Raw genomic sequence first — 16,734 nt, forward strand, 5'->3', positions numbered from 1 at the left:
GTCAGTGTGCCAAAAGACATCGTCCTGGCATCGGGAGCTGTACAACTGTTGCTATTCTGACCACGTGCGTTACCACGTCTGTTCTAACTTGCTGTCCATGATGAAATAGCAAAGAGCAAATGTGAAATTCTGCATGAAACTGGACAGATCTGCCAGAGACATTTCACACGATTCGGCAAGTTTATGGAGATGCTGCAATGAGTCGCTCGAGGTGTTTTGAGTGGCACATGCGCTTTAAGAGCGGAAGAACATCACTGGAAGACGCCGAGAGATCAGGAAGACCTTCAATGAGCTCAACCTCCAAACATGCCCTCTTCCTGAAGATGAAGATCCAGCTCAAAGGTCGTTTTGAAAACATTGCAGAGATCCACCAATTTGCCCAGCTTTAGTAAATCCCCATGTAAAGGTCAATGTCCTGGATACTTGAAATTGTCCATCCAGTGAATATTTATTGGGAATAATAGTGAGCCAATCACACGGGCAGATAAACGTGATATTTGGACCATTCTTTATAAAGAGTACTGTTGCCTTGGTTGCAAAAGTGGTGATTTTTTTTTTGCTCTTAGAAAATCACAGGCTGCAGGCAGAAATGAATAAACTAACTTTTAATAACAAGGAATTACAAAATGGCTTGTGTAGAACTTCTATAAGTTAAATATTTAACTTTTTAGCCACAGTGGAGGGTTCCATGGCATTTCCTGGCAATTGTATTCTGACTGGAGCAGTTTAAGGACACAGCATGCAGCGGTCAGGGTCCATGAAAGGGGACAGAACCAAATACAGACGAGACGCTGGAATATAAACCAATTAGTACATTTTTAATCATCACAATATATTATATGTTCAACAGAGGAAAGCTGCAGGTCCCAGGACACCGTCTCACCTCCTCAATAGGGCCCTAAAGTGATATTCTAATTAGAGCCGGAGTCTGGAGAGACGAATCACCCACTCGCTTCTACTGTATGTCCTAGGAACTATGGCAGAGATTTCCCTGTGAATGGAGAAACACCGCTCTACTGGCCAGCCACCATGACAACCACAAACTGACGCATTTCACCACACTCACCGAGGCTTAGTCATATGACTAAGTCCCGGTAGGTGGGGCAAAATGTAAGGATCAGCTTCAGCCTACATGTCTCCGCATTTCGCCCCACCTACCGGGACATAGTCATACGACTAAGCCCTGATGAGTTGGGTGAAACGCGTCAGTTTGTGGTTTTTTAGTGAAGACTTGTAGGCTGAAGCTGATCCTCACTCACATGTCACTGTGGCTGGCCAGGAGAGCGGTGTTTCCTCTACACACATCGCTCTGCCTAGCTCTGGCTAGGCACACTGATATACCTGCCCCCCCCCCCCTCCACTCCTGTGGATCATGAGAAACAGAATACCCAGCATTGAGCAGCATTCTAAGCTCATTTTGTGGTCATATTGAGATTTCTCTGCCACAGTTCCTGCACACAAGCTCACACCTGCGACAAAAAGTCTCACTCCTTCTGCTGAATAATAGAAAACACCTTAACATTTCATAAGGAAGAGTTGGATCACCTTGTACTGGGCACAGTGGGTGAGCTAGCCTAGGAACATAGTGTATGTATGGACAAAACATTTCATTTGAGCTTTGAAGAGCATAGGAAAGGGTTAAGACCTATTTTTTTTTTGGCTGTGTGCCACTTGGGAGATTTGGCCTCACTTCCTGTTCCAGAGACACAACAGGAAGTTAGAGGAAATCTCCCAAAATAAAGAGAGTTTCCATCTTAGCTGTCCCTGGAACATGGGAAGATTTCCTATCACCTCTTGTTCTGGGGGACTTCAAAAATTTTAGATTTCCCTCTCACTTTATTTAAAAAAACAAAACAAAAAAACAAAGGGTTTGACCCTTCCCTTACTCCATCCAAACCTAAAAAAAAAGTTTTCCCGCAAAGATACTTTACATTTTGTATTGAGCCGACAACTCTACCTCTGCTGCAGTGACATCCCAAGTAGTGTTGTCATCCCTAACTAGCTGTCTCCTGCTGGACTACAGAACACCTTCCACTCTCCTTATCTCTAACAGTGGTCTCCAAACTGTGGCCCTTTGCTTGCCTTGAGGCCCTATTCCTGCCAATGACACCAACAATGGGGCATAATTCCTTCCACTGACACCAACGATTGAGCACAATTTCTTCCACTGACACCATCAATGGGGCACTATTCCTCCCACTGGCACCGACTATTTCTCCCCCTAATACCAAAGACTGGGCATTGTTTACTCCCACTGGGCATAGCCAGCTCCCCTAAAGTCTGAAGGACAGTAAACTGGCCCTTTCTTTGGAAAGTTTGGAGACCCCTGACCAGGGGCGGACTGACCATTTGGAAACTCGGGTACTGCCCGAGGGCCCAGGGTCAGTAGGGCCCCATGAGTTGCCCCTGGTACCTTTTTCATAGGCTTTTTTGAGTTTGGGCAAGGACACAGGGGCCCCATGATCACCTATTGCCTGGGGGCTCCATGAGTTGTCAGTCCGCCCCTGACCTATTGGGGAAGGTGTTCTGTACTGGATTTCCACAACTGTCCTTTATTGAGGTTTAACTTTTAACCAACTAAAGGCAGAAAAAAGTTTACCTATTTCTAAGCTATTGATTTTTTTTTCCATCAACAAGACTTTGTAAATGAGCAATATTTAGAAATGTTACTGGAAAAGGTGCTAAAATCTTACAAAAAAAAAAATGTAGACAATACTGGACTATCACATTAAGGAGGGGCGCTTACGGAATCTCAAAAACTTTAAACAACTACCAAACGTACTCTGCTATCAGGCTCTTTTTTAACCCAACAGGACCTATTCTTGCAAAATACTTGGAACCCAATAAACTATCAGTGGCACAGAGTAAGAAATGGCAACAGGAAAATTATGTGTGAAATAGTTTGCAACTTTTTTTCAACTATCTATCAAGTTGCACTGACTATAGTTTAGAAGGAGACTTGCGCCACCTACTGCTCAGTGTACTAAGGTGCCTGCTCCAGGCACATAAAATATAAAAGACACACTATACACAGGCTGTGATTAACCCAAAGCAGCTGTTCACACTCAAAAGAAAACAAAATAAATTATATATATATATATATATATATATTGCAGCACAGTGGCTTAATGGTTAGCACTTCCGCCTGGCAGTACTTGGGTCATTGGTTCGAATCCCAGCCATGGCACCTCCTGCCTGGAGTATGCATGTTCTCCCTGTGCCTGCGTGGGTTTCCTCCGGGTACTCTGGTTTCCTTCCACACTCCAAAGACATGCTGGTAGGTGAATTGGCTCCTGTGTATGTATGAATGTGAGTTAGGGACCTTAGATTGTACGCCCCTTGAGGGTTAGGGACTGATGTGAATGTACAATATATATGTAAAGCGCTGCGTAAATTGACAGCACTATATAAGTACCTGAAATAAATATATATATATATATTTACCAGATATAGTGAATGCAGGGTCTGGGGAGACCAGATATAGTGAATGCAGGGTCCGGGGAGACCGGATATAGTGGATGCAGGGTCCGGGGAGACCGGATATAGTGGATGCAGGGTCCGGGGAGACCAGATATAGTGAATGCAGGGTCCGGGGAGACCAGATATAGTGAATGCAGGGTCCGGGGAGACCAGATATAGTGAATGCAGGGTCCGGGGAGAGATATATTATATTCCCTATAAATATATATATATTTACCACAAAAGCACTCACATCTCCACCTTAACAGTGATATGATCAATATTAAATAATTTATATATCTTATGAAGGATACAGTAATATGAAACAACAGAAAAACCGTCCCAAGTCCATATAAGTGATTAATGGGAGACAATCCATGCATGATCCTTCACCAATCACAACCGCACTTACCTACCGTAGATTATAGGAAGGTAAAATAGGCCTGAAGTTTAGATCCACACACAGGAAATCTTATCTCCCCAATAGCTCATGCTCATCACAAGGATACCCAAAATTAAAAAAAAAACTCATATAGTGTAATATTGCTTATTATTAAAAAGACTAAAAACAAACCACTATCAGCTGGCATTATACAAGTGCATACATTACACATCCATGGGCATCACAATATGGCTGCTAAAGATTAATTGTACCAAGCGCCAGGGGAATTCCAAGACTCGTCCTACCAATGGCTCACAGATTGCCAGCGGAGTTCCACAGCATACCACATGTAGCGTGCATGAGGACGTCCCACCCTACGTGTTTTGCCATTGCCTCCTCATCCTGTTTTGTAGTTTTGATTGGTGGTGGATAGGTAACAATCCGTGTTGGTCACCATGTGATCCTCCACCAATCAAAACAGCTCCTGGTGAAGACAACGTTGACGTCATCACGCATGCTAGTGGCACACTGTGGAATTCTGTGAGCGGGTGTAAGGTTGAATTGTCTAGCGATCCCCCTGGGGCTTGGTGCAATCAATATTTAGCAGCCATATTGTGGTGCCCATGGATGTGTAATGTATGCACTTGTATAGTGTGAGTGGACAGTGGTTTGTTTTGAATCTTTGTATTAACAATTTTACACTATATGAGGCTTTTTTTTAAATTTTTGGAATCCTCCTGGTGACCATGAGCTATTGGGGAGTTGATGAGTTTTCCAGTGTATGGCTCTAAGCTTCAGGCCACTATGACCTTCCTATAATCTACTGTTGGTAGGTGCAGTTTTGATTGGTGGAAGGTCATCTGGGCTCCAACACAGATTTCATTAAAGTATAGCTAAAGGCAAAATCTTTTTTTAGTTTTGGATAGAGAGAGAAAGATTAGAACACCAGTCAGCTTTCTTTTGCTGTCTGTGTCCCTGTCAGAGAGGTTCACCCTCTCTCTTTGTCCTGTTTACCATGATCATCAAAAAGTGAAAGTAAAAGAAACCCCATAAAAAGTAATAGAGGGGGAATCGTCCAATGGAGACATGAGTTCTGATGACCTAGGGGGCCCTAAGGAATTCCCTTAATTTGCAGGGATTTCCTCTCACTTCCTGTTTTGGCTATGGGACAGGAAGTGAAAGGAAATCTCCCCAAAGGGAGAGAGATGGCGAAAAAATATCTGACGGGTTATAACCCTCCCTTACTCTATCCAAAATGAAAAAAAGTTTTGCCTATAATTCTAGTTTAAAAGGCATTGTCACCTATTAAAGTATCACTAAAGACAAAACCTTTTTAATTTTGGATAAAATAAGGGAGGGTTATAAACCCCTCTCAATTTATTTTTGGCCCTCTGTGTCCCATTGGGGAGATTTCTCTTTCACTTCCTGTTGCACAGCCAAAACAGGAAGTGAAAGGAAATCCCTCCAAAGTGACGGAATCCTAGGGTGTTACCAGAACTAGAGTCCCGTTTGGAAGATTATTCATTACAAGTACAGTGACATCCATTTACACAGCGATTTCCGTATGTAATATATGTTCACATCAGCTCCTGCCCTCAAGGAGCTCACAATCTAAGGTCCCTAGCTCACATTCATACATACACATACTAGGGCCAATTTAGACAGGAGCCAATTAAACTACCAGCATGTCTTTGGAGTGTAGGAGGAAACCCACGCAGGCACAGGGAGAACATGCAAATTCCAGGCAGATGCTGCCATGGTTGGGATTTGAAACGGCGGACCCAAGTACTGCCAGGCGAAAGTGCTAATCACTTAAAACTTAAGATTTTCTTTTGCTTTCAACTTTTAGTGATAACAGTCAGCAGGACAAATACAGAAAGGGGTTCTAATCCATCTCCACTCTATCCAAAACTAAAAAGAAACGTTTTGCCTTTAGTGACACTTTAAGCACTTCTATGGCCTTGGAACAGTTTTTCTATGATATGTTTTACATTACTGTATTCATATTTGAGCACTGTTCTTTTATGGTGAATACATAAAACATATGCAGCCTTTTCAAATACATGACATACAAACTGCAACGTTTAGGGCCAGGTCCAGGGACGGACTGACAACTCATGGGGCCCCCGGGCAATAGGGGATCATGGGGCCCCTGTATCCTTGCCCAAACTTAAAAAAACCTATGAAAAAGGTACCAGGGGCATCTCATGGGCCCCCTACTGACCCGGGCCCTCGGGCAGTGCCCCAATTTCCAAATGGTCAGTCCGCTCCTGGCCAGGTCACACTACATGTGTTTCAGTTCCTTTTTTTCTGCATCCAAATCGCACAGAAAGTAGGTTATATGATTGTCAATGTCATAGTTCACATCAGTGCTTGCTGTTCCAGTGCGTTCCGGTTGCAGAAAAAAAAAGTAAAACATGCTGCATTTTTTCTGGAACGTGGTAAAATGCATCAAAAACACCGGAACGCATATGTTCCTATTTAAATTGCAGAAAAAGAGGGGAAAAAAATAACTGGAATGCATAAAAAAAGCATTGAAATGCATCAAAACCGCACATGCAAAAACGCATCCAGAACACATCTGGACTGCATAATCAAAGAGCGATTTCCTATTTCTGATGCAGGTCGCATTTCACTGGAGCATGCACTGTGATTTGTGGTCTACTTGGTGCACTAATATAAATGCCCAAACACAGTCAATAGTTTATATGGCTTTGTGTGTCAAGGTGGTGCTACATGCAACCAAATTCAGCCCCTGAGAAAGGTCACACGCAGCGCTTCGGGCATCTGAGAGCCACAATGGGCCGTTTATTGGCTTAGAAATATTTGGGCTGAAATAGAACTCACTACTTAGCAGTACAAGCACCTAGGCAAGTGTTGGAGTCCATCTCCTTGGAGAGCTCCACCCCTCACACCTTGTACCCCACACCATAATGCAAAATGGGCTTCATTTTCAGCAAGATTTTCTCAAAACCCCCCAATGCAATTCCATATGCTCTGAAAAGTCCATACCAGCGCTCCTCCTATTTTAAATGCTCATCCTCCTGTGGGGGGCTTCTCCACAAAGACTGGTGGCCCCTCCATTCCCCCTCTGTACTCCCGTTTGCAGGACGAGCTGAACATTACAATTGTGCGCCCCCTATTGTCCATTCCATGCAGGTCCATCTGTGTGTGTTCACTGTCTCCTTCTCTAGCTGAGCTCATCTAGAGAGATCATACTGCACATGTGCAAAGCTGGAATGGCCTGGAGTTACAGCCACCAAGCCTAGCTGGGACAGGGACAGCACACTGCACATGAGCACAGCTTGAAGGACCCAGAGCTGGTACTAAGGGGCACATAATGTCCAGCCTGTCCTGCAAATGACAGGATAACGAAGGGCCACGTGTCCCGTGGTCTTTGTGGAGAGCCCCCTCCCCCAGAGCTGCATGTGTAATGAGATGATATGCACAATTTAAAACCAGAGTGCTGGTATGTAGCATTCAGAGCTCATTGAATTGCATGGGGGGAGGGGGGGGGGGATTTGGGGGAAAAAAAAAAAAAAAAAAAATCACACTGACAGTGAACTTCCACTTTAAAGCTGAACTCCGGGATAAGCAAATATCTGAATACATTCATCATGTGTATTCTTCTGGAATCTCGGTGGGCTTTGTGTATTTCTTCCAGATCTGTGCAGTAATCCAGTGTGAGACTTTACTTCCTGTAATAAAGACCGCTCACTGCTGCTCTCTCTCCTTGTGCAGGGTGACTGGTCTTGTCTTCGCCTCCTCCTGTAGTTTTCTGCAGGCAGCCTGTAGTGGGTGGAGCCTGCTCGGCCCCTCCTACAACTCTGCTCTCTGCACAGGCTATGTACAAATACATGATGTACAAACTGCAACGTTTAGGGCCAGGTCACACTACATGCATTGCTTTTTTTCTGCATCCAAAACGCACAGAAAGTAGGTTATAGGATTGTCAATGTCATAGTTCACATGATGATGTCATTGCCTCTTTTACAAGGTAATAACTGGGTTTGTGGAGACGTTTAGCACTCAGAAAGTGGATTTATATATTTATATCTTTCGAGGCTGAGGGCCTTTTTGAGACCGGAGTACAGCTTTAATGCCGATGTGTTAGATCCTGCTACAGGAGTCTGGCAGAATGACAGTGCTACACATACCCCTGTGTATAGTGGAGGGGCTGCATGGGGGAAGTGACGGTGATGGCCCCATCCCTGCACAGCTCTGCCGGCCAGCACATCCACCCAACCCCAATCTGCATTACACCAAGTTAACAGTGGGTCAATAACCCAGAGTAGGGACAGGCCCTTCACATAATTCATTTCAAGGTTGTCATCAAATGGAAAATCTAAACATTTTTTTACCTAAAGTATATTCCTCAAGACGTTTAGTGTTGGCAGTGTGAGAAACATTTGAGGTACAAGAAGGCTCCCCAACATTTGGTTGCGTCTCCCCATAGCAGTGTGATAGACAAGTCCAGAGCTCTGTGCCATGTCAGGAATTGCAATGGACGATAGCAGTGGAACCTTTTAGATCAGTGGTTCTCAACCTTCCTAATGCCGTGACCCTTTAATACAGTCCCTCATGTTGTGGTGACCCCCAACCATAAAATTATTTACCCAGTAATTATAATTCATGAAGTGTCATTTTACCTCCAATACTGCTGCTTTCAGCACAGTAGCTGCTTTCAGCACAGTAGCTGCTTTCAACACAGCAGCTGCTTTCTACACAGTAGCTGCTCTTTACACATCAGAAATATGTGTTTTCTAATTGTCTTAGGGGACCCCTGTGAAAGGGTTGTTTGACCCCCAAAGGGGTCACGACCCACAGGTTGAGAACCACTGTTTTAGATTAAACCAACAAATTCCCAGCATTGGATAAGACCCGGAACTCTATGAAGGAACCCCGGCCGCTTCTCTTCACTGGACGCCATCAGGTGGTAATACGGCTCCGGAGATACTCCAAAACAGCTGTAGTCCCCTTGGCCAAAATGGCAGCCCGTGGGTTCCTGAAGGGGTTTCCTTCCAGATGGAGAGCTCTGTGGACAACACAGCCAGCATTAGACACATTACTGTGAGATCACCTTGGCCAGGTAAAGATATACTTCAGTCAAAAATAAAAATTAAATTGGTCTCTGCAAAAGAGAACCTTAAATGCGACCTCCATCCTTCCCTTCAGTCTTGCAGTTGTAACGGCTCCTCTCCTGGACTGAAATTTTTCCTCTGATTTCACTGCACACTGTGAGCTACTCACAGTGTGCACTTGAACCTGCAGCAAGTCATTTCATGGCTGAAAGATGTCCAGCATCATCTAGCACTTTCTTTTCCAGCCTGACTGTCCCCTGCCAACCCCAATAATTGAATTTCAGCACATAGACGCTCAGAATTACATGTGGGCGTTACCTAGGGTGGTCTAACATGCAAATATGGCTTGCCTAGGAATGCCCTCTCCTCCAGATTGACATCCACCCATCAAGGCATTTTGATGTTTGCATAACTCCTCCACTGGTTGTATCAGGGCTCCTGAAAGCAGTACAGAGGCAGGGTGCTATGATGTTTTCAGGAAGCCAAGTACAACACCCTTCAAGCCCCTCCCACCAACCATGATCTGCCTGCATTGCATAGAAAAACACAGAGACCTAGCAATGACATTGCTGGGTCTAACATATGATATTTTAATGATGTCAAGAAAAAGGAAACATATTTCTTAAAAATGGCATCGGCAAGTTAATGAAGGAGGAAAGGAGGAACCAGGGAAGGCAACAATCAAACAGATTAAACTTCAGCTTTAAAAGAAACTAAAGTTTGATGGTGGCTGATGTCACAGAGCCATTCCAGGTTGGGGAAAGATCCTAACCATATGGTCCGGATCCACTCAGGAGCCTGGACCAGCAGCTGGCTCAGCCTCTCTGCCATTGAGATCCTGAGCCAGCCCTGCCTGCCCCTCTAAAGCCAAGCGCTCGAGTGCTGGGGTGCAGAGCAGACAGAGGTCACTGACGGTTCCAGCTCTCTGCGTAGAGCGGCATGGAGAACTGAGCGATCAGCAGTGTTTGATCGCTCAGTTCTCTTCCTTAGAACTGGTGGGGGACAGGAAGGAAGAAAGAAGGAACCTCCAAATTGGATCATGCTTTGCTGTTTTTTTTTATTGCCATCCTCTGGATCAACTGTGGGTATAGGATTATCACTTTTTTTTCTGTGGTTGAACTGGATGGACTTTTGTCTTTTTTCAGCCAGACTAACTATGTAACCAGGGAAGGCAACAATCAAGCAGATTAAACTTCAGCTTTAAAAGAGAAGTTTTGGATTTTTAAATTATACTTACCTAGGTCGATCCGATGCTGCATCTGTTCCCCACCAGTTCTAAGGAAGAGAACTGAGCGATCAAACACTGCTGATTGTGCTGTTCTCCCTGCCGCTCTGTCAGTCACCACTGTCTGCTCTGCCCCTCCAGCACTCACTGGAGCGCTGGACTGTAGAGGGGCAGGGAGCAGCTGGCTCAGGCTCTCAGTGGCTCGCTGAGAGGCTGAGCCAGGTGCTGGTCCAGGCTCCTGACCATATGATTAGGATCTTTCCCCAGCCTGGACTGGCTCTGTGACAGCAGCCAACATTGAACTTTATTTAAACCTTTTTGTGATATACTATCTATAAGATAAATAAATATAAATACAGATAAATAAAATACATAAATCCTAAAGTGTCCAATTCAACAAAAGTCCCACATGTGTCCAATAAAGTCCAAAGATCCAAACTACCATCCAGTAAGAAGGATCGACTCCTATTAATCCAATGAAACCTCAAAAAAATGAAAAATATACACCATAGTGCATTACCTTTTAAATCTTCAAAATAAACCAATATTGTGCAAACACAAATCACACAAAAATGTGAAGAAGAAAAGAAAAACAAAAACACATATACATATATATACACACTAAACCCCAAACTGTGAGCACTCTGATCAACTGCAACACTGGGAACACTCCGTGGGACAACACCCAATAGTGCTAGGTACTATTACCCTCTCTGTAATTATACACATATCGATAATATGGAACCATAATCTTCCATTCTTTCTTTATGGATACTCCTTCCAAGGTCCTCACAAAGACAAGAAGAGTCTTAAGACAGATCTCCAAGCATAGATAAAATGTAATAGTAACTTACATTATAGTAACCAACTTCCAGCTCTGACAAAAGGTTTTCTGTGGAGGTTTACCAAACACTGGCACACACCATGTGTAGGTAACCAACAAAATGGGCGCGGCGACACTTCCGGTTAGCGTACGTGCGTCTTGACGTCACCTCCCCTAACTCGTTTCGTCACTTCCGAACTTCGTCTGAAGGGATCCCTACCCTAGTACTTAGCACTATTGGGTGTTGTCTCACGGAGTGTTCACAGTGTTGCAGTTGATCACAGAGTGCTCACAGTTTGGGGTTTAGTGTGTATATATATATATATATATATATATATATATATATGTGTGTGATTTGTGTTTGCACAATATTGGTTTATTTTGAAGATTTAAAAGGTAATGCACTATGGTGTATATTTTTCATTTTTTTAAGGTTTCATTGGATTAATAGGAGTCAATCCTTCTTACTGGATGGAAGTTTGGATCTTTGGACTTTATTGGACACATGTGGGACTTTTGTTGAATTGGACACTTTAGGATTTATGTATTTTATTTATCTATATTTATTTATCTTATAGATAGTATATCACAAAAAGGTTTAAATATAGTAAACTTTCTAGGGAGAAAGTGTGACTTTTGGTGGGTTCACAGAATAGGAGGTTATTGATTGAGTTGCACATTGAACTTTAGCCTGAAAACGGGTCACAGGAGTGAACAATGAGCTTTCAGGCACATAAAGCTATGGCTGTACGTCCCCTTTAAGTTCACACTTAATGTATTAATATGTACCCCATATGAAAGCCATGTGTACCCACACGGGGATGCCCAGGTGTTCTGCACATCCAGTCACATTGATGTCAATTTGGATACAGCTGCTGCATGCACACAGACACGGAGTGTAAGTAAACACGGCCTTACACAGAGTATGCATTGATACATCCCATGGGAACAAGACCTAAAAATCTCTGGAATCGTGTCTCTGGCTGGATCAGAGGGCCTTCTGCTATCCTTCACAGAGGCGAGATCACAGACATGAAAAGCTCTCCAGTGACCCCAGGCTTAGCTATACCAGACTACCAGGAAACATGACTCAATGATCCCTCACCTTATGCTCTCACAGTTCCCCAGGGCTGGCGGGATCTGCAGGAGGTCGTTATTCTGGAGGTCCAGGGTGGACAGCTTTGTCAGTTTAATCAGCTGCAAAGGATCTATGCATCCAATCTGATTGCTGCTAATGAGAATCGTATCCATAGTAGGGATCCGGTACAGAACCTCGGGGAAAGTTTTAAACCTGGAAACAGAGGAATAAATGATGCTGTTAAGTTGCTTACACAGGAATACAACGTTCAATCAAGGCTTAAACCTAATACACACAATGAGAAAATCAGACGAAAAATATCTCTTTCAGAGCGATCGTCTGATAATCTTCTCGTTAGTACACAGCTTTCGGGAGACGACCACGACGGGTCATGCAAAATTATATGAAGGGACAAGCAAGACAATTTTTACAGAATGAACGATCTTCGTTTCGTCAGTACAACATTTGTCTGCGAAAAGTCAAGTGGCCAAGACTGTGCATGCTTGGAAACAAAAGAATACATTACAATACATCACTTCCGAAGTTGTGTTCTGTTATATCGAAAATTAAGAGGTTACTAAAGTTACAAAAAATCTCATACGAGACTAGCATACAAAAAGGAAAAAAAAAAATGGACGACCATTTGTCCAATAGGGGAGAATGTCACCAGCACACCGAGGATCACCAATATAGGTCCAAAAGTTTTAATAAACGATCACATAGTTACAGCAAGGCAACGTTTCGGAGTCTCGCAGGACCCCTTCATCAGGCATGTGACGTCACATGCCTGATGAAGGGGTCCTGCGAGACTCCGAAACGTTGCCTTGCTGTAACTATGATCATTCATTAAAACGTTTGGGCCCATATTGGTGATCCTCGGTGTGCTGGTGACATTCTCCCTTGCTGATTCTGTTCGGTTCCAGCCGACGGTCGCTGCAGCACCCACTTATACACACCGCCATTTTTAACGCAGGAACGTGTGCGTTTGGATTGTACACTTGCATTTGTCCGATATTCTCATCACGGTTAGAAGGTTTTAGGCTCCGTTCACCAACAGGTGCGATGGATGTGCATCTCCGCACGTCGTACGGGCAGCCTATTAATTGCAATGGGTTACCCTACATGCAAGAAATACTCCAAAGAAGTCCCTGACCCCTTTTTCACTTTGTGTAGCACCATGCAGTTTGGTGCGCATGTTAGCAGATGCATGGGGGTGCTATTAACATTTAATGGCACTGCCGAATCTCTGTGTTTCTGTTCGTGCCATGAAAGTGCATGCATTTCCGACACACACAAGGTGTTTATTTGGCCTAAGTAACATACCACTTTCAACCTTCCATGGAACTACAAGTCTCTTACTGCACTCTGGAGGTGCTGGGACCCTGTTATAGGCTGCCTATGTCAATGGTGCCCAAATCTGTCCTTGGGTACTACTAGCCCCACTTGCATCCAGTTTTCTATCCAATTGCAAACTTGGAATCTGTAATTCCTTTATGCATCAGCTTGCCTTGGATTCGATCACATTATCAACCAATCAGACAGAGCGAATAGTCGAACTCCAAAGTGTATTGGAATCTTTTATCAGGAAAAAGTGATGACTGATCACTAAATGGTGTAACAAGGGACTCCCCAAGGTGTCCGCTACACAGAAGAGCATAACCGCCATAAATCATACACAAATTTAGCATTGTTACACCAGTCTTGCTAACCCACCATTGAGTAGCTCACTCCCTCAGTGATCCATTGCTGCTCTTCTGCACGCAATTTGAAGGTAAAAGTGCAGCCAATAAAAGTGTTCAGATCTTGGGGCGATTTAAATCTGACCTCCAGCCTTACCTTCAGTCTTGCATAGTTTTACTGAAATTGCTTACTCTGCACCCTGTGAGCTTGTCACAGTGTGCATTAAAAGTTGCAACAAGTCAGATAGAAGTCAGTCTAATTTCTTAGAACATCCAGCATCATAGTCCTTTCCTCCCCACTCTGACTGTCCCTGACTCGCCCTTTCATTCATCGGATTTCAGTTCTTTCAATGATGCGAGGCCCAGTATTGTGTTTGGGTATTACCTAGGACAGTCTGCATACAAATACAGCCCACTCCCGCAGACATCCACCCATCAAGGAAAATTTAATATTTGCAGAACTCCTCTCAAGATCCAGTCCACTGCTTCCATCAAGGCTGAGGGCACCTAAGAGAAGTATTACTGAGGAAGGGGGCTGTGATGTTTTCAGGAAGCTATGGACAGCACCCTGTCAGTTCCTCCCATCACCCATGATCTGTCTGCACTGTATAGAGAAGCTCAGAGACCAAGTGATGAAATAAGGAAGCCTATTTCAACCAGGGAGCCTAGGCACTTTGGGGAGCCTTCAGGTTTCTTTAGGGGCGCCTTGATAAAATGCCAAAATATTGCCCAAAAACTGTATACAAGTCAGTAGGTTGAACAAGCCTGCCTTTTAGTTACCTAAAGCCACAGGTTTTCATTGTGCACCATTATGACGTTCTAGCTGCCAGTGTCCTACCAACCAATGATGTCATCAGTTGATAAAGAGGACACTGGGCGCCTTCACAACCTCATTTGCCTTTTCAGCTTTGGGTCACATTAGCTGAAGTGGGAGGCACATATGCAAACTGTTGTAATTCCTACACCGTTCACCTGATTTGGATGTAAATACCCTCAAATTAAAGCTGACAGTCTGCAGTTAAAGCACATCATGTTAATTTCATTTCAAATCCATTGTGGTGGTGTACAGAGCCAAAAATGTTAGAATTGTGTCGATGTCCCAATATTTATGGACCTGACTGTAGATGAATAAGTGCCGCACAATACAAATATTCCTAGAGATAAAAAATAAAATCATAAGCTGTGTGCTACTAAAAAGACATCACATGAATTCCAACTATACAAAAAAAAATAAATGAATGAACGTGTGTATATCTTATGTGTTTATATCAAACAATGTGTCATGGAAAAATAAATATCATTTACTGTGACAAAGCATAAAAAGAGTCCCAAGTCCTGATTTCCCATTCCAGCCTGTGGGGCGCGGTTTCCCATTCAAGCCTGTGGGGCGCGGTTTCCCATTCAAGCCTGTGGGGCGCGGTTTCCCATTCAAGCCTGTGGGGCGCGGTTTCCCATTCAAGCCTGTGGGGCGCGGTTTCCCATTCAAGCCTGTGGGGCGCGGTTTCCCATTCAAGCCTGTGGGGCGCAATTTCCCATTCAAGCCTATGGGGCGCAATTTCCCATTCAAGCCTATGGGGCGCAATTTCCCATTCAAGTCTATGGGGCGCAATTTCTCATTCAAGTCTATGGGGCGCAATTTCCCATTCAAGTCTATGGGGCGCAATTTCCCATTCAAGTCTATGGATGGCAATGTGTGAACCCAGGCGCCAAGAGGCAATTTCTAGTCACCATGGCTACCTGGGATTTGTCGAGCTCTGCAGGTGTGACACATTAAAAATCTATACCACTGACAATACATATCACAGACCTGTTAAAAGAAAGGATGATGGATTGCAGGTGGGTCAGAGCTTCCAGCTCATCAGGGAGTGATGACAGAAAGTTATTCCTGCAATAAGAAAAATCAGTTTAGTAAATTTTTCACAAATCACAGTGAAGACATTTAAAATGGTTGTAAAGGCTCCAGGTATTTAACCTCCACGCATTCTATGTATGAAGGTAAAAAAACCTTCTGTGTGCAGCAGCCCCCCTAATACTTACCTGATCCCCATCACGATCCAGCCATGTGCACAGGAGCCTCGGCTCTCCGGGGACTCGGCCTCCTTATTGGCTGAGACAGCAGAGGAAAGCACTGGAGGTTCCCTCTTCACCAATAAGGTTAGAGAGGTGGCAGGGCCAAGCTGCAGCTCTGTGTGAATGGACATGCAGAACAGCAGCTCAGGAGCGAGCATGCTTGGGTGCACCCACAGTAAGATGCTTGCTGTGCAGGCACTAGGCAGGGGCCAGGAGTGCCAGTGGGGGACTAGAGAAGAGGATTGGAGCTGGTCTGTGCAAAACCACTGCACAGAACAAGTATAGACATGTTTATTTTTTTTTTTTTTTTTAAATTGCTTTTAATGTCACTTTAAAGACACCAAGAGGTTACATACAGTAATGACCAATGTCTGCAGGTTCTGTTGAATACAACACAGGTATGGACACATACTTTGTTATAGGATATTGAAACTCAAGAACAGCAATGTAATGTACTGCAGCATACCAGTCCTCAGATATGAGCAGTGGAGAAGGTTTTTAAGTCTAAATCCAGAGAATAGCCTACAGTGACAATATTGCTCCTCAACGAATAAAGTAGTGAGCGAGGAGGTTTACAGGAAGAGTGTCCATTGCAGGATCACCAGGTGAAAATAAAGGGGGAAAAAATGGAAACAAGAACAGGCACCATACCCAAGGCCTGGTAAGCTACAATGTATCACATGTGTAATACACGTTTGGGGGTGTGGATAGACTTTAAAGCAGCGTTTCTCAAGCTTTTACCCCAAAGGAACCCCTAAAATAATTTTCAGGTCTTGAGGAACTCTTACCGAAACCTATTAATTGGAGATCAAATGGGAAAAATGCCCCTTACATTGGTGGTCAGTAGAAAGATTACCTCCCTTACATTGGTGCCTTAAAGTCATTGGTGTCATTCTACTGGCTTTGCCAAGTGGCCTTCTTCTTGGAACTACGCAGT

At 44.0% G+C, this 16,734-nt stretch overlaps 1 protein-coding gene across 1 annotated transcript in view; it reads right to left on the reverse strand.

Moving 5' to 3' along the window:
• Positions 1–590: 590 nt before the first annotated feature.
• Positions 591–16,734, reverse strand: part of LRRC40 (leucine rich repeat containing 40) — a 54,249-nt gene continuing 38,105 nt past the window's right edge. Inside the window, exons 13-15 of the mRNA XM_089660767.1 lie at positions 15,535–15,612; positions 12,076–12,261; positions 591–8,876 (exon numbers count right to left, since the gene is read on the reverse strand). Coding sequence (XP_089516893.1) covers positions 8,771–8,876; positions 12,076–12,261; positions 15,535–15,612 — 370 coding nt within the window. The 3' untranslated portion in view covers positions 591–8,770. The remainder of the gene's footprint in view (positions 8,877–12,075; positions 12,262–15,534; positions 15,613–16,734) is intronic.

This window comes from Staurois parvus, unplaced genomic scaffold (assembly GCF_062004578.1).
Source record: "Staurois parvus isolate SC_StPar_1 unplaced genomic scaffold, SC_StPar_1.0 ptg001270l, whole genome shotgun sequence".
NCBI lineage: Eukaryota > Metazoa > Chordata > Amphibia > Anura > Ranidae > Staurois > Staurois parvus.